General features: G+C 44.5%; 1 protein-coding gene across 9 annotated transcripts in view; it reads right to left on the reverse strand.

The window, feature by feature from the left end:
- LOC115566198 (AT-rich interactive domain-containing protein 1B-like) overlaps positions 1–24,315 on the reverse strand; it is a 188,056-nt gene that overhangs the window by 38,639 nt on the left and 125,102 nt on the right. For all 9 annotated transcript variants that reach the window (XM_030391955.1, XM_030391949.1, XM_030391957.1 and 6 more), the window contains 3 exons: positions 20,480–20,780; positions 7,382–7,468; positions 3,962–4,141 (listed from right to left, as the gene is read on the reverse strand). In XM_030391955.1, the coding sequence (XP_030247815.1) occupies positions 3,962–4,141; positions 7,382–7,468; positions 20,480–20,780 (568 nt within the window). The remainder of the gene's footprint in view (positions 1–3,961; positions 4,142–7,381; positions 7,469–20,479; positions 20,781–24,315) is intronic.

Consider the following 24,315-nt stretch of genomic DNA (forward strand, 5'->3'; position numbering starts at 1 on the left):
GTGTCACTTTTAAGGTGCGCACTGCAGTATCCTAGAGTACTGATGCAAGACAGATGCAGGTCACTCGCAAGTGTGTTAAATTTGATTGAGAGTGTACCATCATATATGTACTGTGTATATTGTAAATGTGTGCGATGAGAAGACAAGCGGGCCCGAGCTGTTCTCTCTGTTTCTGAAGGGAACATCTCTCCTGTCATCACTGTGAGATTTCACGCTCATCTGCCTCCAGAGCTTCTTCCAGGCTAGTCCGCCTCGCTGTCGCTCTCTGCTTACTTTATTTTCTCTTCTTCTCTCTGCTTACTGGGCTGTCAGCCCAGCCAAAGTCACATTAAGAGATAAGAGTGGGTGGAGAAGGAAGGCCAAATACCAAATGCATTAGGGCTATTAATCAACATTAACAAATGCGAGAGAGAGGCCGCAATTTTGGGAAAACACACGCACGGATGGGCGCATTTATCAAGGTGACACATTAAAACACACATTTACCAAAAAATACCATAATGTTTCGTCTGGTGTGTCGCCAAAGGCAGAAAACGAAGTACAGCAGCAGATGTCAACGTTTGTTGGATGGCCGGGAGTCGTACGTTGGAGAAAACAAGCGAGCGGAGAATGCTTAATTATAGAGAGAGCGATCCAAACTTTTTTTTTTCCATATTTCCTTGAATGTGTGTGTGTGTTTTTTTTCCAAGTTTTTTTTTTCAATATCAGAAAAAAGACTGGTTTTGATGATTGTTATGACTGATTCACCAAATGTCTCATCAAACGGGCCTATATACTGTGGCAAATGGAGCCAAAGACTGTTGCTCCAACAACTGCAGTCACAGCGTGAATTAGAGAAGTTAGCTGTGCTTTAAAAGTAGGAGGTTTGCTAAATATATTCTCTTAGTTAGCTCAAACAAGCAATACATTTCTAAAGTCTTTAAATACTTCAGTCTTTGCAAGCTACACAGTTGTGGATCTCTCTCTGAAATAACTAACTTTTGAAGCCCTGTGTTTGTATGCTGGGCTTCTCGAAAGCCTCCAACTCAGAGAAAAGTCTCCCTTTAATGTCTGAGATAAATGCAAAACTGATTATGTACACTATGAGAGGTGAATTTGAACTTGTTAAACACAATCAATGTATTATTAAAGGAAAAGACTTTGCTCTTTTAGGACATGACCCTGCCATATAAGGGTAAGGTGCTATAACTATTGAAGAAGTCCCTATCTTTTGGTGCTGGATGTATGGGATGTTTGAGAATGCTCTTTTTTGGATACAAGAACCTGCTGCAAACACTATTTTCAGTTTATAGAAGTATCTACCATACATTTGTAGGAAATGTAACAAATATCCGCAATCATGCCATGTTTGAGAGTGGAAAAATGATTGATGAACTATATAAAAAAGAAAATACCTGTTTCAATTTTTCTAAAAACACTGGCCCCTTTGACAGGAACCGGACATGATCATTCAGTGGGTAAACCCCATGACGTGTCAGTCTGCCTTGTCAGTCTGGAGCTTCTTCATAATCTTGTCATGAGGGCGGGCAGAGGTCCCTCCAGGGTTCAAGCGTCTCATGAATATTTCTGAGAGTCACAACTTCAGAAAGAAGTGGTTTTTAATGCCCCCAGTGAGACCTACCGCACAGGATGACAGTCGACTGTATCTGTGTGGATATGTATGAGAGTTATAGAAAGAGTACTGCCTGTAAGTTTGTGAACCCTTTAGAACTTTTTCTATTTCTGTGTAAAAGTGGTCTCAATGTGATTAGAATTTGAAAGTTACAGGGAGAGAACTCCTCTCCTTTCAAAGTACTTACGGTATAGCACCTTTTGAACCCTACACAACCGATGGTAACAGTACCTTAAACGCAAGGTCTGCTTTGTGTTTCCACTGCAGACTGTCCTCTTAAATGTAGACACCCTTGAGCAGTAATAAATTAAACTGAACATTTTCTGTAACCGTACAATCCTGGAAGATAGTTTCCATGAATGGTTGCAAGTCGTCCCGGTTCCGAGGCGGCAAAGGAACCCCAAAACATGATACTGCCACCACAGTGCTTCACAGGTGGGATAAATTCCTCATGCTAGTATGCAGTGTCTGATTTACGGCAAACAGGACACTTCTCATTAGAACCAACAAGCTCTCGTCCATCTGTGGGACATTCCTCTGATAGCCTTCTCTTCTCCTTTCTTCTCTTCTTTTCTCTTTTCTTCTCTCCTCTTCTTGTCTTTTTAGCAAACTCTAGACGGGCAGCAGTGCTCTTCTTGGAAAGTAATGGCTGTCTCCTTACTACGCTGCCATACACACTATTCACGTTCAGTGATTTGTCTAAAGCTGAACTCCTGAACACTGCTATTAGTCGATACAAAAAAGGTCCGTAGATCTTCCGATGTTACTTTGTGACCTCCTACAGTATTGCACCTTGCTCTCTGAGTGACTTTTGTTTGATGACCACTCTTGGGTGTTGACTTTCCCCCATTTGTACACCGTCCGTCTGACTATGGATTGATGAGAAGAAAGAAACTCTTATGAAACTCTGCTTTGATGGAGGCATGGCAAACTTCCACACTTTGTGTGGCGATGATCACACCAAGGTTTATAGTCTTTCAATAGATCAAGGACCGCTGAACTCACACCTAATTGTCATCGCATTAATTAAAACACCTCACGTCAATTATCCTTTAAATGAACTGATGGCCGAGAGGTTCACGCACAGTTTCCAACAAAGACATGAAACGGTAGATAACTGAATTCAGTGCAGCTAATTAAATGAATGAATAAGTACAACTTTTGTATTATGTGTTTATCTGGATCCTTTTTATCTAGTATTGGGAACTGAATGAAGATCTGATGACATTTTAGGTGACATTTAAGCAGAAACACAGATAGACTGACACTATAGGTAGAATAAGAAACCGAAACAAAAGATGGCTATGCCTTTCAAAATGAGTCTTTATGTATCACTCATTAGCAAACTCTCTTTGAAACCAAAGAACTGATGTCAAGGCCCAATGTGATGAAGAATTAAGGTTCAACAGTCATCCTGCCAAACTCCTCTATAACACCTTAGAATGAATGATCACTCTAGTCAGATGAATAGGAAAACAAGTTGTTCTACAAATAAATCTGATGTCAAGTAAAAGTCAACACAGAAAGTCAACGCAGGAGCTGTTTTCATAATTAATTCAGCCTGGGGTAAAACAAATTATCCCACATTTGCTTTTCAATAGTCTTTCTTAAACTGTGGCCAGGAATTTACATCCTCTTTTTGTGACAGGAGTTGTTTTGTGTTGTTTTATTGAGCCTGATTCCAAGGACTCGCTTTCTCATTAAAGCCCCGGAGTAAAGACACACTGGTGTTTAAAGGAATACACTGAAATTTAGCAGGGGGGGAGAACAGCCCATTTGGTCAAATTACAAACCTAGACCTTTCTCTTTGCCATTAATAGATTATTAGCTCTTATTAACACTTCAAAGCAAATCAAAATTAACATGCATGGTTTACTGAAACCATTGTATGATAAAGTGTCAAAGACCTGGTTACACCTAGAATTTTGATGCAAAATTAATCTCTCACTATCAATCTCAATAGAAATTAATTTGCTAATTCTAATTCTGATTAATTCTTAGCATAGTGTTGCGTCTTTGACCGATACCAAGGACTGCTGACAGTGCTGACCATGTGTCAAAATATAGCACACCTTCAGATCAGGAGTATAAACTCCCCCTCATACGAAGACAGGAGCATATGGTGCATACATTATGTCTGTTTTTTTTGTCTTTATGTCTTCTTTTGAATAAACGTATAACTTTATTTGTCTTGTCTCATGCCGTTAGCAACCGTCAAGCTTGCTAAGTGACAGTTACCAAGTTGTGAATTAGCACAGGGAGAATGATGTATTATCCTAAAACAAAAAAAAAAGTAGGGAGAGTTGTGGGAGAGTAAGTGGCAAGAAGAAGGAGTGAACAGGCTCTAACCTTGGTGTCCATACTGTGATCCTTGAGGTCCGTAAGGGCCTGGGGGGCCGCTCTGGGAGTAGGGACCCATCCCGGGATACAATGGGCCACCAGGTGAGGGGTGGGGGGACATGGGAGGTCCGGACTGAGGGGAGGCAAACTGAGAGCTAGCCTGGTTTCTCTGCATGTTGGGCATGAAGCCTGAAAAGCACAAATACACATAAAAAGCAATGTCAACACTTAGTCTATGATGTTCAAGGTCTAAACCCCAAAGAGCTCCTCAGTAGTAAATGTACCTGCTCAGTGAAATCAAATGTTGACCGAGGAACTGAGCGAAGGTGAGTGGGATCATTCTCCTGCTTCACAAATCTGGAGCTCCATTAAATTGTCTCATGTAAAGACAACCTTATTTTTCATTAAAGCCCTAATCTTTTAGCTGGGCTTTGGCTCCTGTTACTCGTAGATACACATCAGTGAGTAACACAGCATCGAGTGGGCATTACACAAATTGCGCAAAAAAGGACAGGCTGACATGTAAAAGGAACCTCGAGCACAAATAAACACACACTCTGATCTCTTTATAAACCTGATCAGTGGTGAAAGCACAGGTCGACTTGGCCTTAAAGACGTACACCCGCAAAAGCCGAGTTCATGTGTGTGTGTCTACATTTAAAAGAATGGGCAGAATTGGAAATAAAATAAAAAATCCAAACATGTGCTCCACTCTCCACAGAATAAGCCGGTGATTTGACCACGGCCACTGTGTTATTCTAACCCGTTCTGTCAATAGATGTGTCAAAGCCTCTCAGGCCCGAAACTCGCCTCCACCATTCAAATTGACATTTGGAGCGATCCTCGCTTGGGCTTCGCTCTTTCAAGCCGCCCCTTCCGTTTTTAAAACCCACAGAAAGGTCTCCCAATCCACCACGAATGAGGAAAGGTCGCTGGATGGCCATTGAGGGAAAAAGAGAGAGTGTGTGGGCATGTGTGTGTGTGTGTTAGGGAGGGGGATTCAGTATTGCAGATTAGGTGTAAATGGATTGGGCGCGCTCGACTGTAAAGTTTGATAGCTACCCGCTTTGTTGAACGTGCACGCACAGACCGACTCTTTAGTGAGTTTGGGGTTCGGGGGGAAAGAAGTTGGAGAGGGCACGTTGACGCTTGTATAATTCCTCGTTGCTAAGAGAGCGGGAGGAAATGCGCGGGGAGCGGAGGGAGATAAAAGTTTAAGAACGCCGTGTGTGTTCGCGTTATGCTTATGCGCACATACATGCGTGTACGTATTTGTGTTTCTGAGCGTGTGGGGGGAGATAACGGCGCGCGCGAGAGAGAGAGCAATAAACGCGCGGCGTCTGTGTGTTCGTGGGGAAGAGACGGGGGGCCAAGACAGACAGAGAAAGAGAGAGAGAGAGAGAAAGTGTGTGTGTGGGAGGGAAAGACAGTGCAACGGAGGGAAAGAGCGATTGGGGCCCGAAAGTGCTTAGGCTGCGAGTGCTGGGTTTAAGGAGCGAGGACATTATTGTAATGTTTTGCTTCCATTAGGGTAAGGGGATTCTGGAGAGGAGGAGAAAAAAATTACAGTGTGTAATATCGCGCTTTAAATTGCCTGGAAAATGGATGAGGAGAGGAACATTGTGCAGACAGTGCTAAAAGCAAATAACACATTCAAGGATTTCTCTCTCCCTCTCTCTCTCTCTCTCTCTCGGCTTCGTTCCCCTCTCGCTCGCTCGCTTGCTACACACACACACACACACACATAAACCCTTCTCTCTTTCTGGCAAAGCGAAGGGGAGCTCTCAACCGGACAACAACAACAGGCAGCCGGCGAAGCACGCGAGAGACAGTCAGGAGGGGGGGGGGGGGAAAGGGACATTCAGCGGATTTATGGAAATGAGAAGTGGAGAGAGGCTCTTACGGAGGCAGGCACTTGAGCAAAGTGGGGCGTGTGTTTCGGGGAGGGAGGGATGGGTGGGTGGTTTAATCCTTGCTAGCAAAAAACAGCAAAAAAAAACAAAACAAAAAAAACAAAAAAACAACAGCAACCCTGTTAACCGGCGCCGTGTGTTTCCTGGACCGGGCTGGGGAGGGCTCGAGGTTTACAGGCATTAGAGAGCAGCATTAAATCCCCGGCTTGATTTCATCATGTTGGGAAATAACCTTTTACAGTCCTTCGCCCGCTCTGTCTTCATCCATCCCCTCCCTCTGTCTCTCCCTCTCCCTCTAATGCTAACTGCTCTTCAGTGGGTGATAGAGAGGGAGAGTCACAGTCGCTCCATTAAGGTTACATGCCCATCTCTCAGTTTTTTTCGCAGTGTTGTGCAGATGCAGATTTATATATTTTTTTTTTTTCACAAGCAATTCTGCTGTTTTTAGTAATACTCGAGAAGTGGCCGTAATTGCTGGAAACAATTTCCACGTTTTGGCGGGCACATGTGGCCTGTGGGTTAGCAATCACGATTACAAGCCTTTGGCAGCCAGTGTGTCCAAAAATGAAGTGGCTCTGTCAAAAAAAAAAAAAAACCACACACTCTGACTTGAACAAAGTCCAGGATAAGTTGACTAAATGTTTACTGTTACATATTTACCAACCCATTGTTTTACCATGACCTAGCTTGGCCCACGATGAAGCAAAATGCTAAATCCTTGTGTCTGTGTGTGAGAGCACCTGCTCAGCTGAAACGACAACAAGTATCATTTAATCCAGCATGTGTTTAAAAAGTTAGTTTTAAACACATACTGGACAAGAAGGCAGAATATGAAAGGTGTAAAGTGGGTGGCATACAAACTCCGTTTGGAAGAGCAGAAGAAAGAAAAACAAAGGCCTGCATTGAGCCAAACCAGCCATATTGTTTGTTTACATCCTCCTCAGAAAAAACTTTCATTACGATCATTGTTATTTCTTTTTCTCTGCGCACTGCCAACATACCATTTTTGCTGTTCCTGTACTGCTACGGTCTCTACTCTTCATGCACGCCTCACTTGTGTGGAATGTAAAGAAACAAACTATTTCCACAGCCTCTTCTAATCCGAGCTTGATGTGCAAGCTGTTCTTTTGGACGCTATTTATGCTGCACACATACAAAGACTACAGTGTAACACAGGCCAACCTAGTTTTACTTATATATTAAAAAAAACAACGTGAAATGAATGCACATCGTTAACATTAAAGGTGCAATATGTAAGAATTCGCCACTTTTCAATTTCATACGTTAAATCACTCCAAACATAGCCGCTAACTGCTGCTTAGGATCGGTGCCGTGAGCCGGGGAGCTCGGTTAACTGCGCAGCCAGCTGTCATATTAGCTAACTCTTCCCGGACTAGCAGCTTGAATTCTTACGTATTGCACCTTTGAGCTTTGTATTCTCCTTGACAAACAACGTTCACTATCCCCCTCCCCGACAAGGCCAAACACCAAATGGTGGCCACACACATACACATACCTCTCTCCTGAGCCATGGGCGAGCGGGTGACTGGCGGGTGGGATCCATCTGGTCCATTCCCAGAGTTCTGCGGGGCCATAGTGGAGCCTGAAGAACAACAAGAGGATTGTCGGATTCAGACATCCACTTGATACTGTGCCGACATGACACATTTCAGAGCTCCAAAGATTCAGCTCCGTCTTTTCAACGAGAAAGCTGTCAAATTATATGAAAACATTTTTGCATTGAATACCCTTCTTTGAACGAAGCGAGGTCAACAGATAAGGATATATAGTTGCATGAAAAAAAAAACAATAGAGCGCTGGATGATCACTTTTGTCTTTTTTCTCCGCATTTATTTCAATGGCACAGAAGTCACCTGGTTCAAAAAGTTTCCTGCCATTCGACTGCTGGAAGAGAAACAACGAGACAATAGTATTAAGCTGAAGGTGTTTATCTTAAATGAAGCTGCCCTGGATTTGTTTCTTGATACCAAGAGCTCAGCGCAATCACTATACATGAAGTTGTTTGTGGTTCACTATAAACCAAATGACAAATGCACTTCCAGAGGACATATTAAGTCATTGGACCCCGTGCCACTTCCTTGTGTAAGCATTAAAACTAGAGCGATCCCCCTATAGAAAACCGGAGCCATTTGAGGCTCATTGATTGTGCAGGTCTTTGGGCTGCGCCTGTTCCATTGAAATCCAATAGTGAGTTGAGAGTCTGATTAGGACAATGGCAGACAGAGACTGTGGTGGATTGATTTGGCCTAGAGGAAGGAGAGAGATGGCAAATTAACCTTTTATCTTTGGATTCAGACGCGAGACAATGAAGAGAGGGAAGGACAACAGGAAGAGCGGTTGGTGTTTTTAAACCACACTGGTTGTAGTTCGCCGTAGATGTGGTGAGGCTATTCAACTGCACATGCTGCCACAGCTTGTATTCACAATGACGGTATGTGTTTTGACTTGACTCTATAGAAGTAGGACTATGTGCCAAGTGTAATCGTCTACTCAGGGTGATGCATCGTGAAGTACAGGAGGGCTGTATTAACACAATTTTGCCGCTACAGCCTTCTTAAAATCGCACAGTGAATATAAATCCCTTATTATAAAGGAAACACTTCACATTATTCAATCACACAGCAGAAAGTGTGCCGCTCCGTGAAGTGTGCGTGCATACGTGCGTGCGTGTGTGTGTGTGTGTGCGTGCGTGTGTGCCTGTGTGACGTGTCTGTCCACAGTAACAGTAATACATGACTGGAGGTGGCACACTCTCCACATAAACAAACCCAATTAAGTCAACATAATTGCTTTGCATAAAAACCGCATAAACAACATTTCCATACACCCGGCCGCCTACACACACACATACACGTGCGCGCACACGCACACGCACACACAGAAGTCATTGGACAAATAAGTGTAAATAAACAAACCCGCACACACAAGGAAACACTCGTAAGAGCACAATAAGATATGTGCTGAAATATTCACACACACACACACACACACACACACACACAAATACAGACCCCCTGCCTCACACATGAATAGATCCAGCGGCGCTGCTTCAAAGAGGGAATATTCGATTAGTTACTCTGTCACCATGTGGCACGAGGGAAGGGGAAAAACGTCAGAGTGTGAACGCTAAAGAAACAATACACACTGGCTCTGTGTGCTTCTGTGCCCATATGTACCAGTGGCAAGAAAAAACAAACAGAACACTGCTGTGTTTAAGTAAAAGTAGAATTTCCGAACAATCTATGTATAAGTATAAATCTATACACTACTGGTATCAGAATAATACTTAGGTACAAGTACAAAGTATCCTTCTCAAACACTACTCAGAGTATAAGTTACTTTCTAACTGTTGATGTTTAATGGATTTTGAATTGCAGCGTTCAATCAAAGGGTTTTCTGTACCTCCGAATTTCCGTCTAAATCACTGCAAACTCCTGCGCTGTTCTGCTCAGTGCTCGTGGTCACCTCTCCAAACCTGGGCAATATGTGCAGATGTCAGTGTTTTCACCTGTCTGTGATCAGATAGCTTTATTGGCTACAAAAATGCAGAAAAAAGGTTCAGCTATTAATTCAAAATTTACTCAGTACCCGAAAATTTTAAAACTAAGTAGATTACATGGCGCGATGCACACTTAAGTCAGAGTAGAACTGCAGACTTATAAAAAAAACCTCATACAAGTAGAAGCAGCCCCCCCCAAAATATACTTAATAATAGTAATCTCAGTAGTTGTTATAAGTAGTTTCCACCCAATTACGAGTAAAAATCTACACATGCAACAGAAAGGAACTCCTAAAAGGTAAATGTACCCATAATGCACTGTGGCATATGTGAATGTTTATCACAACATAGATTATCATTATCATAAATTAAGCATTACAATTTAATTATCTAGGCTTTATGTAGTGATGGGAGTTAAAACCACACCATACATCATGTTTTAGTATGTATGTAGTATGTACTGTATGCATGTGTGTATGCAGCCGTGTGTGTGTTCCTGCACCAGTGTGTGTGTGTGAACACTTCACGGTGCTGTTTATGTAGTCTGCGTTTCCGTGTCTGACTGGAGGAACCCAATGCCTCTCGTACTTGCACATAGGTCATGCCCACTTGTTGCCAGAGGGACAGATTTAGTTGCGGGGCGAGATTAGACGGGTGGATGGGTAGTTAGGATGAAGCACGCTAGCAGGAGTTACTGAACCCTTAAACTATGAAGTCGACCCCAATACGGGCTAGCCTCTGTGTGTGTGTGCGTGTGTGTTTGTGTGTGAGCAGGGATGCATGCCAGGCACCAGCTTTGCTGTCAGACTCTGTTTGTTTGGATGGCAGAGTGGTGGTGGCAGCAGCTTGGACTGTATTTGCGTGTGTGTGTGAGTGTGAATGCCACTAGGAAGGTACAAATAGGGAACGGTGCCCTCCATGCTCCACTGCTCTCTTAACATACCGATGCATATTGTCACTGCAGATGAGATAAATGCAAAGACATACGAGTGCGTTTGTCACTGAGTGTTGAATGCGTGTGAGAGAGCGACAAGGGGGAGGTGAAGAAAAACGACAAGAAACAGAGACCTCGCTGGGAAAGAGGAAATTGAGAAACAGACAAGAGAGGCGTGGTAGTATAGTTGAGTCTGACACAGCCTCATCCTCCTTCCCTCTTTCTTCGAGATGAACGTGTGAAGCTCGGAGCACTTCGTAATTATTTCTCGACCAATTATTGTCCAAACAAAGCCTCTTCTCACATTTTCTCACTTCCTCTCCTCTCCTCTCCCCTCCTCTCCTCACTATCATTTTTAACAGGGTGCCATTAAATAATTACGTCCAAATAAAACAAACAGGCTCCACAGTGAGTCCTGGCACATTTAATCCGTATTATTAATAATTCATGCGCTGAATCTTTGACGCGCAGTTCATCTCCACGTGCTGCTGAGGGAAAGCGAGAGGGGAGAGAGCTAAATGTCAACAGGAGCTGACTGTATATCTTTCCCTGTCCGCAGAAAAAAAAGAGGCTGTGTTTGCGAGCTATGAATAAAAATGTAGAACAAATAAACGGACGGGAGACACTTCCATCCAACATCCAGGGTGTCGTCTTCTGACTGGTGTCACTGAGTGCGTGCGATTTTCAAAGCCCATCTGGCCCGGAATTATGTACAATATGTGATATTCTGTGTACACTGTGTGCCGGTATGTGTATCTTAGAGTACGGTTCTTTATCTTAGAAATAAAAATGGTTTTCTACTACATTCCTGAGGCTCTAGTTGCTCCATGGCGATGTTCAAGGGGGCTCTTTGTAACAATTTGTATCAATTTACATATATTAATCACTTTTTATTGACCATATGTGAGCGGATTGTAACGTGACGTCTCTCTCGGTTGCCTATACAGGCCTGTGGAGGATTTTTTTCCCAGCAACAGTCCAAAGAGGAAACAGGTTTTGCTTTGGGCACCTGCTTTATTGTGTCTTTGTTTCAGTGCTTCGATCTCTTTGCATGTGTTACTTGTATTGCTTGAGTTCCCAAAAGTGCTCTATAACACAATTAGCACATGGCAGTGGTATGGCACGGTAATATCTTGCCGTCCCTCAGCATGCATCTTCATCCACTCTCTTCAATTAACACCTCCACAAGCGCCCAGCTGAGCACTTACATGTAAACATGCGCAAATATACACACACAAAAAATAGAGTGCATAAAAAAAAAAAAATCCCTGCCACTTGCTTACATACATATTAAGATGTATTGGCAACAGTAGCTAAGATTAAGATAGGCGCATTAGAATTAATTTTAATTAAACGCAAAACATTCGGACTGGATGCTTTTATTCTGAAAGGGCCGGAACGTTTAATCAGATTTTCGGTGGCGGCTTCAAACACGGCTCATTCATGAGAGCGCCGCCTGTGCAAATGTTTATCCCCGACACTGGCCTATGAGACCACTAGGCTTTTATAGATGAGCGCATCTGATGCTTTGATTGTGCTGATGGGAACTTTTTCTCAAGGCGGGACCTGCTGCGACGAGACCGAGTGGAACTGGAAGAAAACTGCGACGAAGATGCTCTTTTCTGGAATACCGCTGAAGAGTCAAATAACTGTAATTTCCTCTTTGTAAAAAGGCACTTAGTGAGCACATCCATTTTCTTCTATTTCCTCATGATACAAGGCAGCAGGGCCAAAAGTAATGGGAGTTCATTGCGGTTTTTTGGAGATAATGCGCCTCGCTAAAAACCCAATACACATTTTAAATTTCTCCTCCGCGAGGACTGTCGAGGCAACCCTGAGTCTCCTTTGAAGAGAGGGAGTGTGGTCTTTGAAGCTTTTTTTTTTCATCAGGGTTTCAAACGCAAATGCTGGGGAAGTTCAAAGCCGAGAGAGAGTACTTGTGGCCATATTTCTGTTTTGTTTCAGGGCCCTGGTAATATTAAGCTTAGAAGCTACTCTGTGTGTGTGTGTGTGTGTGTGTGTGTGTGATGCCGATGAAGAACAGTCGACCTGAGAGTCAATGAAAAGACTTTTATTAATTGCAGATGAAAGGAAGGAATGTGTCATGCTTGCAACAGTGTGCAGATATATGTACGCACCAGGACACAGTGATAGCTCTGTTACATGTACACACACATTGACTGCACACACACACATACACACAAACACACACACTTAACTGCACCCTAACTGTTTCTCACACATACCGACCCCCTGGAGCAGTGGGGGCCATTTTTGCTAAAGTGAAGTAACAGTGGTGCGCACTAATAAACTGGTGTAGAATACAGAGAAAAAGCCTGCTTCAGCACCATCTCTTAATACAACCCTTAGGCTGTAAATGCACACACACCTGCACCACCCAACAAACACACATGCACACGCACGCGTGCGCCAAGGCAATATCCCCTACTCGCCACGTCTTTAGGGGAAAGAGGCAGATAAACAGCGGGCTCCAATAATGGTGGTTTAGATCTCAATGGGTGCGAGTCAATGCCTCTCCAAGCCGGGGGCTAATGCCAGTTAACTCTCCCTGTAGGGGACGAGCGCAGGCCTGCAGTGGCTCGCAAAACAAGCGCCTTCCCAAGATCCTCATTACTTCCAATGCTGAGTAGCAAGTGTAAGTAAAGCAAAACTGCAGCTTAAGCGAAAAAACAAGCGAGCGGGATGTGTGGGAGAGAGAGAGAGAGAGAGAGAGAGAGAGCGATGGAGTGAGAGAAAGCGGGAAAATAGGTGCTGGGGAGGGAAAATAATTGCGCACTGTTAGGGTTCGGTTAGGGTTTTCCAGTCGGAAGCAGTCAGAATGGGATTTCTCTAAACGGCTAACGCAGCAAGCCTGCGCCATCTTTTATTTATTTATTTTTTCCCCCTGTTTTGGCCGACGGTGTGCTTTGTGAATATAATGTGCGTCCGCGGGGAGGGCATTTCAGCTGTTTCACACGAACATGAGCAGCCATCAGGAGGAGGAGAGACGTGGGAGTTGCGGATAGATGTGGGTAAGGGGCGTGGGGGGGGCTGATTCTTGGATGGGGATGAAGACTGTTAAAAAAGGAGGACAGAAGTGAAGAAAGAGAGCTGGAGGAGAGACACTGAGAAATAAGAGGGAGGAACAGAGGCAGAAGCGCGGATGGAAAAATTCAGCCTTGTTCCTCGGTGGGAGGCCTGCACCGCAGCAACGCTCTGAGCGAAGAAAGCAGCAGAGACAAACAGAGATGGGGAGGGAAGGGTGGGGATGAGGGAACGTGAGACACAAGAGGGAACATAAGAGAGAGAGCGAGCATGATAAAAATAATGAGAGAAAGAGAGAGGGACAGGGACAGCCAGAGGCAGTGTTCCCACCACGCAGCCTCTCAGGGAGTGGTGTGACTAGAAAACTTGCGCGGCTCCACACTCTCCACACTGCAAAACACACTCGCATTAAGACTCACCCCACCCACCCTCCTCCACTGCTTTCTTGTAATAACTTGCACCACTAACAGAGGAAAAAATACAAGTTTTTGGTTGAACGTCCCCGCGGCGTCTTTTCTGGTCCGATTTTTTTTGCAAATGAGTTTTTTTCTCTTTCGTCTGGGAAGTCGTTTACTCACATTGTTTCTTGTAAATGGCCACTTTTATGCATAAAATCCTGATCTGAGGTCATCACTCTGGTCCCTTCCAGGCATCTGTGCTTGACCTTTGACCCAATCATGGAAAACCCACCCGCACCGCTGCAAAATTGTTTTTTCCATCTGTGCTTCTCATTATCATAATTAGAGATAGAACGTTATTTTCTGAAATGTTAAACTGCAAGCGGACCATGGGCTACGCTGCGGGACGATGTAAAGGACAAGAGCAGATGTAAAGCGGGTTGGAGGAGATTCACTGGGACGGACCCTTAAGCTAACCAACTGGACAGGCCTGGCCTTCTCACCCTCTCTATCTCCCACCCTCTATCTATCCCTCCTTCCCCTCTGCCTCCTCCACTCGCCCTGACCTCTCTGTCCTTTCTAGGCCCTGGAAGCACTTGAAGCGGAGCGCAGATACACAGCTTAAACTCTCCCGAGCGCTCGCCCGCGAGCTCCAATCACCCCGTTAAAAGAAAATAAAAACTTGGAGGGGTGAGGAGAGACGAAGGAGAGGCGAGACGCGGAGGAGGAGGAGGGGAGGGAGGGAGGGGGTGCGCTGTTAACTGGACCTTGGAGGAGAATAGAGAGAGAGAGAGAGAGAGAAAATAGAAGAGGGAGCGATGAGTATTTGTGATTTTCTGCAGCAGACAGTGTGAGCTGCCGGGCCATGGAGGAGTGTGGATGTGCTCTGTGTCAATTAGCAGCCGCGCAATGTGGAAAAGTATTGCAGTTTGACCCTCAAAGCGAAGCAGACAACCAGACGCAAATGTGTAAACACAGGCACATACACACACACACACACACACAGAGAGAGAGAGAGATGAAAATACCGCCAAGCACAGACCAGATCTGAAAAACGGCTGCAAATACAGACAGTCACAATCAAGTTTGGTTTGTCTCATTACAGCCTTCCAGTCTAAAACAAACACACACTGCGACGGTGGCAGGGACAGGGGTTACTGCTTATTTTTCTAAGGGGTTACAATGGTCAGCAGCTTCAACAAAACAGATTTGATGGAGAAAAGGCTTAGCGATAACAGCAACACAAAACATTCAACCAAAGTTTCTCTGTACAGCAATGCCCCGTCACACTGGCCAAAAAACAACAACTTAACCCCCCTAACATCTGGCTTTTGTGTGCAATGTGTATTATCAGGAATTACTCCTGGGTCAACCCTGCAGTAGTCACAGGCATTTAACTTAAGCCTTTTCACACCAAGCACAGATTACTGTCTACCAAAAACTTACTACCAAAAAATTGGCATACAAATATATTTAAAAAAAAAGGTACATCTGACCAATGAAATCCTTTGTTTCAGCTGTATCCAGGTCAAAATGTGAGAAATCCTTATTAATTTGGTCTCACAGCATCCAATACTGTATTTGGCAAACACCACAACGACTACCTCAACAACCAAGTCAAGGACAATATACGGCTCGAAGTCGTCCAGCAGCTGGAATACAATGATGCTAATGTAGCTGATAATCACTTGTGTAAGTCATAAGTTGATGACGAAAGGGGCTTTTGGGGCCCAGGGAGAACTTACTTAATCCGGTCACAAAGTGTACTTATTAATGATTAATCAAACATAAAATTTTGTTATTCGACATTTTGTGGGAGTCAATTACAAGCCTTTAGCTTTCTAGCTAATGTTCGACCAACCAATAAGTAAATAAGTAAAACGTGACATTCAAATAGTTTTAAGCAGCAGATCTTGCACCATCACTGAGAGCACAAAACTATTTTCGGACTAGCCGCCTCATGCATGGGCGTCTGCTGATTTGCCATGACCTACAAGGCTGCCAGGTTTGCTCGCATGCACAAGAAACAACAAAACGCAACTTCTCAATAGAAAGACAACATAAGTGACTCGAGAAACAGAAATGGAAATCTACAGGGGACACACGGGGCAATGGATGGTTGAGGCCCTCACACAGGCAAAAACTCAACTCAACTGAACAGCTATAGGTGATTATGGAGCACTGCTTTTCCTCAAGTACTACTTTAAAATCAGATAACAGCCAGAAAAGCAGTGTGTTTTCTCGCAGTATATTTTGTTGACACTGATATTTGTTATGGGATTTTACCTCAGACGGCAGACATGTGAATCTCTCCTCCTTATCTGCTCCACCCTATCAGCTCCGCTGATCCGAGCTGGTGACAACCGAGTCTCTCTGCTGTGTTTGTGTGAAGTTGGATTCGGTGAGCGTCGGGTTCAGTCTGCTAATAGATACGTCTTCAGCTCATTCTCGGTGACAACCATGCTTGGGCTGACGGGAAGTGACGCCATACTTGACAGGTTCGTCATCCTGGTGACAGCACAGCCCGTGTACACACTCCAAACCACACGCATTACACTATGTTATCTACATCTAGAAATATCCAGGGAATGCAGACACCTACATATCGGCATATTTAATGGAGTCTGTCATGAAAAAGTTCAGCATTAGGGACTTTTTAGGGCTGGACTGTTTTTCAGGGCCTTGTGTCCTGCACTCTCCGGCTCATAGCTCGTCCCATTCAGTCCAGATGAGAGAGGAATGTCTGCCCACCTCGTCCCTGATGTCTCATGGAAGGAGAAAAATATTCTGAGGACGCTCTGAATTGCTTCAGAGACACTGGGAGGAAAGAGGTGTGCGTGTGTGTATCAAAGTCTGTTTGTGTGTGTGTGTGTGTGTGTGTGTGTGTGTGTGTGTATGTGCGTGAATACGAGGTGGAGGAAGAGGAGGGGGGAGGTTGGCGGTTGAGCAATGTGATTTCTGCTCGACTGTCACAAATCTAGCGCAACAGGAAAATCAATTTGGCCCTGTGTGTGCCTTTTTGGCTCCGGGAGAGAATCCAAATAGCAAGGCGAGGCCCGGATAATGTTACAGTGTATTGGATTTGCTTCATGGAGAGACAGAGAGAGAGAGACAGAAAGAGAGAGGGAGAGAGAGAGGGGGGGGGGGGGGGCGAGGAGACGACGGAATCACAGGCGTGCTGTGGAGCCCCGACAAGATAGATTTGTGCAAGAGTATGGGTGTATGATAGGCTGACAATCTGTCTCTCTCTCTCTCTCTCTCTCTCTCTCTCTCTCACACACACACACACACACACACACACACACACACACACAGACACAACACAACACTGTCACCCCTCCAAACAAGCAAGCATATTCAGGTGATTTATATGCGTGATCATATACGTTTCACAGGAAACCCCGCTGTTATGTGTGCTTTACCTGTCGACAGTGTTATTTTTTGAAGTGTGTGTGTGTGTGTGCGCGTGTGTGACAGCCAGGTGAAAGGATGACATGATGAAATTGCTCTCCTCTGACCGCTGTCAAGGGTACCGTGTGTCCCGTGAGTGCTCAGCCGTGTGACACGTCGCATCACTCCGCCGTGTCAGGCTGACCGGTGACGGACTGACGGACTGACACACAAACACGCGCACACAAAGACACACGCATGTACAGAGCTACTATTTTCACAAAGCCCTGGGGTGACATACCTTTAATTGCAGTAATTAACAATACCTTTTTTACCTGGTGACATGGTTGATCACACACGTTGGCACTGCAGATACTGTTTGAATTTAAAGGAAACAAAAGTCTGCTAATTATTTATCACTATACAACCGAGGACTCTACTATGAAACGGTAGCTGTAGCCCCTTTATGCTACTCACGAGCACAAAATGATAGCAATGATGATTTAAAGAGGCACTATGCAGTTTTGGAGAGATAATTCAAACTCAAAAGCTTTGACGCTAGAAAGGTGGCAGGGTCCGCCAAATTTGCAGCCTTATTTGTTTGTACCCCTGTTGTCCTCGAAGGTGAGTTGGTTTGTTCAGATCTTTTTCTTCTGATTTGAAAGTCTTCCCTCCAAGTAACACGTCAGAACAATAAAACTCTTTTTTTTTCTGTGCTGGATTGTGGAGGATGAATCGATAGAACTCACTATGTGACATCGCGCGGTGACATTCACGGCACAGCTATGATGGAGTTTCATAGGAGCAAAATTACCTCCAACGTTAATGTAAACAGCAGGTTTTTATGTCATTCGAGGAGCAGAATCAATTATAGACGAGCCCGCAATTTCAATTCCTCCACCGACAGTAGCCTTAATGAACCACATTCCGAAGCAGCCAGGAGATATGCTGTGTTGTGACTGTTTCCTGACTGGTGCTCAAACTATGGTTGACAAATAGTGTAATTCTTTTTCAAACTAATTAATTAGCTCATTAATGTTTGCCTTATTAAGTTTATTTAGAGGACACTGTTTTTCACAAAACTGGCTTGAATAATTAACTGTGTTTTTTTTTTTTTGTTTGGCTGCAGGAGCGACACAAGTGGGAGCGCTGAATGTACATACACAGACGTAAACACACAGTGTTGCTCCCTCCCCTCCTCGCTGACTTGCACCAAACTAAAACGACAACATTAACCAAAGTGTCCTAACTTGTGATGAAGTGTAGAAGGCGGAGCGTTAGTAATCAGATGTGTGCTAACCACATTAGTTCTCCCGTGTCTCTCTGAGGCTGGCTGCTCCTTGATCTAATTCAAACTGATTGTAGTACAGCCGCTAAAACATGCCAGATGTTACTCACTGCTCCACGCTTTATCACCATTTATTTGGCACGGGGAATATTTTAAAATATTTTCTTATTAATCACGTCCCAGCGATCGGTTTCGCTTCTCGTCTTTGCTGCCTCATTCCGGATTCTCGTCATGATTCTTGGCACGGGCGCCTGGAAAAACCACTGTCCCAGTTTTTCATTAGCGTCAATCACCCGGCTGCGAGGAGGACGAGGAGGAGAAGGAAGAGGAGGTGGTGTCAGGATCTCACTCAAGACACTTTGCCCCGCCTCGTCAGAGTGACTGACAAGTCTGAGACATGCTGACGCTCCGGTCAGCCACTCAGTGACGGGGAGGCCGGGCGGGAAACGGCGTGCACACGCGCAGACACACGCACAGATTCACGCGGCTGTCTGAGACAAATCAAATCCACACTCGTTTATAATGCTCAGTGTTTATCCAAATGGTTATGCGCTCTGCTCTGGCCTCAGGAGACAGACAGACACACCGTGCATTGTCTGATAATCCTGTTGGTGTCTTGTTTGGCCCGCCATATCTCAGATAAGGCTACAAATCAGATGGGAGGTCCTCCACTACCAGTCAGTCTCAATTCATTAACGCTGAGAGTGGAGGGGAAATATTGTCTGGACATAAATGTTGGAAATACTTGAGCGATCCGCAGGTAGCAGGGAGAAATGGACTTTATTAAAATTCTTCTGCATTGTAGGGGACGTGTTTCTACAACACCGTGATCAAAGACTTAACAAATCCCCCCTATGCAAGGACAAAACCTGTGTGGAGAAAATGAATGAGACATATTCCATGAAGTGCTCGGCACTAAGCTGTAATATTCCTCCGCGGTCTAAATTAGGATTTCAAATGGACCCGAGATATCAAAGTCTAGACATGCTGGATTGATATTATTTGGTTTTCTGCTGCAGTGTGCACTCGGCTTCATCCTCTGTCCAAACTGGCAGAATGAAAATTGATCTGGACGGATTATACGGTGAGTTGGAGACGAGAAAAAAGAGGTGCTATTAAACCGGGGTGTTGCCACCCTTATGCTATGGTTCATGAAAAGAGGTCGGAACCTGCTCACCCGACACTTAAGGGAAGTCTTAGTGGTTAGATTTACACAGACAATACTATAATGGGTCATAATATTCAATTAAGACACTGATACAAGGCAAATAAACAATGGTTTCCTCTTGTAATCCTTGTTTTTTTCCTAGTTTGATTTGTTTGTTTATGGACAGAAGTGATACCGCTTTATGCTCGCAATCTACTCTCACAATGCAAAACACACTGCATTTGAATGTTATTATTTGTGGAGACGTGTCTCCCTGTTCTGCATAAGGGTCAGTTTACTACATGACCTTTTTAAAATCCTCTTTAAATGCACATATTTAAAAACAAATGAAATCAGGCTCAGGTCTCTAAATAACGGAAAAGATCCAAAGGTCAAGCAGAAATGTGGGTGTGAAAAACTGTGCTGCGCTTACAGCAGCAACAAGTTCACTATAAAGTATCACTTTCAGAGAGTGCATCGAAACCGGAAGCACATGGGACATGGACGGGCCACGCCCCCGGTCCGTGATGTCACAACAGCTATTTTTCATCTTCAATAAACCTCATTTTGACATCACTGACTGATGTGTTTGTGGTTGTTCTCTCATTTGCTTTCAAACAGCAGCCTCCTGTTTGGTGGCGCAAAGCAATTTCCCTTTAAGCTGTAAAGCAATTTTGCAAATTTCCCAGGGAATCTAACACGGTGGTACACGATGTAAAACGCAGCGCAGTGTCTGGTTCAGACGGCAATCTTGTCGGTGATAGTCTTGTTTGTTTGTGGTGATTAAACTAATAAAGTTATCATGTTACAAGTCGCACCTTTCATCAAGACAAAATGAGATTATAAAGATGCATGTGCACGTCGTTTGAGAAGGCTCTGATGGCAGCCTTACCCGGTGCGGCGGTGTTGGCAGGGGGTCCGCTGGCAGGAGAGATGGGTCCAGAGCCCGATCGCGACTGCTGGGACTGAGTGGAGCCTGCTGGAGAGCCCACCGGGGAGGGAGAGGGCCCGCTCCTCTGGCTGGGAAGGTGGGGGGAGGCGTGAGGAGAGAAGGGGGACTGTCCCTGGTTGCTGGCGCCCCCCTGCTCCCCCTGGCTACTGCTGCTGCTGCTGGAGGAGCCGCTGGCACTGACGGCTGAGCCCAGGCCGGCCTCCGTCCCAGTGGGGAGGTCATCAATCGAGCCGGACAGATCCTGGAACAGAAGAGAGGGCTTACAGTGAGTATTTATGAAGGTCGACCGAGCATTTGATGAGAAGTGGCACACAGCGAGTAGAGCGCAGCAACATTTTCCTGCTAAATATGATGTCATGATAGAAATAGTGTTATTGCAGCTGTTTCAGCACAGCTGGAGTGTGATTGTTTAACTGAGAGAGAAGACTGTGTGATCTATTAAAGCCTCTTGACAAACAAAAAAGTAGCGGAACACATGATGCATCATATTTTCAAGGGTTTGCTAATGCACAGTCTGACAGTGCTTAAAGGACCATTTCACCCAAAATGGAAGACTACCTATGTCTCTTCTTACTTGCAGTGCTATTTATGCTTCAAAATTTGTTTTGGCACGAGTTGATGAATGATATCGGCCATAAAGATGTCTACCCTCTATTGAATATAGTGGAACAGCAATGTCTCTGTCAAGAAATCCTGACCCTGTTACTCAAGATAATCCACAGACCTTGTTGTGAGCCGTTTCATGTCAGAACTAATTTCTGTCTGTATCACCACGCAGGAGAAAGTGTTATGGACGACAGGCCTGCTAACTATGCTAACTAAGCTGAAGAATGCTTACCTGTGAGGGCAGGCATCTTTATGACTGACACCTCCAAAACTTGGCAACTCACACCAAAGGAAAAAAATACTGTTAACTGCTCGTTTGATTCGGAGGTGAAGTGTCCCTTTAACTTTTCTGTGAATTACTGTAATCGCTGAGATAAAGTGTCTGTAGTCGCGGTGACAAAGGTTAATACTGAAGAAGAGCAGGAAACATTACCCACAGACCGAGCCGCTACTGTACACTGGCTGCTGTGGTTTAAATGAATTGTAATGGGCTTTCATTCAGACCAAGGGTGAGTTCATATTACAGTTTTCATTCCCTGTGGTGAGCAGAGAACTGTGCTTGTGTGTGTGTGTGTATGTGTGTGTGGGTGCTTAGTAGGTAGTACCCTTCCTGGATTGATTCGAGGGAATCCCCACCAATACCGCGGACAGAACCCTGACTGTACATGTGTGGAGCGCGATAGGAGGTAAGGCAACAGTGAAAGACGGAAGAGAGACAGCGGGAGAGGTAAAAAGGAGACCAAATGTGATGTGATGCAAAGTGATGGCTGCCCCACTAACTACACATCACACACATTTGGACACACACACACACACATTCAGACACTAGCGGTTGTGCCCCAGCTGTAGCTGAATATGGGGGAAGTCACCTGTAAGTGACCCTGGTTTCCTGCCTGGTGCCCGCTCGGGGAGGAAGGGGAAGAGTACGCCAGCTGATCCTACCTGCTATACCGGGCCTGCTGACCCCTCAATCCTGTCCCACCTGAGTCCTGTGCAGCCATTACTGTCACCACAGAATGATATCTCAGTATCCGTATCAGTCAGTCAGTGTCAACTAGAAGGTGCAAATGCGGAGCTGCATGATTAATCGATTAATAAAACAGTCGATCAAACTATTTTGATAACTGTTACAGAAGTTTTGCAGGCAGGAATGTAAAACATTATCTTGCTCCAGCTGTAAGGATTTGCTGCTTTTCTCTGTCATTTATGATATTAGATAAATATCAAATATAGAATCTCTGAGTTGTGGACATTTCTCTCTTTTTTTTTTTTTTTTTTACATTTTATAGACTATAGAATCAATTAATTGTGAAAATAATTCTTATATTAATGGGTAATGGAAATAATCTATCTTGTTGTGTTCCTACTATTGGTTTCACGATTTCAGTTTTAAATCTAAAATTGACATTCAAATTCAAATGCAGGATTGATGATCAAACCCAGAGATCCTTTTTGAACGAGAAGAGGATTTGCAAGATCCCTGATCAATGATGCTTTTCTCTGGACAGGCTTGAGACACCGAACTTTGTAACAAACTGAATTTCTATCTTTTTGTTGTTGAATCACTGAAGGCTGGTCATTTTTTGCTGAATTGTGGAATCTTTATTTTTGGTGAGTACTATTTTTAACTCATCTAACCTTAACCTGCAAACAGCACCCGGATAAAGCTGCCGTGGTGACAAAATCTTAAAATCGATAGTCAATTCTGATTGTGGATTTTGAGAATCGTAACACCCCTAGTCACTAAAATATGATTCTACCGATGAGCACTAGGAGGATCTTTTAAAATAAATACACAATATTCTGCACAAGTAAGCCAACAGTGTAATATGGTAATATGTTACTGGACAACTGCTTACATGTGAGTGTCAGACTGTAAATGCTAAGGTGGAAGCACCGTGAGGCAGCATCCTTCTGGAAATAGTCAAATTAGAAGATGACTAATATTGGCAAAAGACTACCAAACATACTAGAACAGAATAAACACAACTAAGTGTCTGCCAAACCCTTCATGTTTGGAAAGGACGGGCTGTGACAACACAAATGCCATTTGTTTTGAATTTTATGCAGCTCTGTCATACAGTCAATTCAGTGTCAACACTCTACTTTCTCTGATTGCCCCGGCAACATGTTATTTCATATAAAAAAATTGAGACAGGCGCCCCCCCATCTCTCTCTCTCTCTCTCTCTCTCTCTCTCTCTCTCTCTCCATGCATGGCTTAGCCTGTGGAAGAAACAACCAAGCCCGTGTGGCAGTCGGTCCGTGGCTGCTTGTTTTGGTTAATGCGATCTCGGCGGTGACACACAAAGCCTTTGTTTTCCATCATGCTGCTGTGGGTGCCCACCCGCTCTGCCAGCCTGCCAGTCTGTCGCCTGGCATTATCTACCCTCGCTCGACTGAGCACATGGGGCGCACGCTCCCCTCTCTCTCTCTCTCCTTCCCACTCGTGGTACCACTCCCTGTCTCAGCCAATCGAGCCTTCCAGTACTCTCAGCTGACTGATGTAATGCGCTGTCTCCACCAATAGGTCTGATTGTTATTTTTCGACCGACTCGGCTGTCCCGGGTGCGCGCCATTTGACATGGCTAGGGTTACCATGAGAGCAGGTGTAACCATGGCGATGGCTTTTTCCAAAACACACGGTGAGCTAGCCGGATGTACAGCTAGGTTGTTAACCCACAGGCTAATTGTGTGAATGGATGGGAATAATTGCATTTCATCTAATTGGGTGCTGTTGCCAGCTTTTCCAGTGGCAGTTTAGGGGTGGGAAAATGCGTACCAGTAATTCGTTTAGAGGCTGTTAGGCTCATTTGGATTATACACACACTTGAGCACAGCTGTGAGGCCCAAGCCCAAAAAAGTAGCAGCACTATATAACATAAAAAGGGTGGGAAAGCTTAAAACCCATAGACTATAAACATGTCAATTGTAAATACCCAATAAACCCATAATTGTAACTTATGGTTGATGAAACATTAAAGTGAAAAAAAAAAGAAGCACCCTCAGTATAATGCACTTAACAACACATACACCCTTCCTCCACATGTACACTTAATCCTTGTCAAGGGCCACGGAGCATTGTGCTACCTGGCTAACTGTCTGCTACATAGTCATGTGTAAAGAATCGAAGCCAGCCAGCCAGCTAACCAGCCAGGCAGGCATGCGGTCG

The sequence above is a fragment of the Sparus aurata genome, chromosome 16, assembly GCF_900880675.1.
Source record: "Sparus aurata chromosome 16, fSpaAur1.1, whole genome shotgun sequence".
NCBI lineage: Eukaryota > Metazoa > Chordata > Actinopteri > Spariformes > Sparidae > Sparus > Sparus aurata.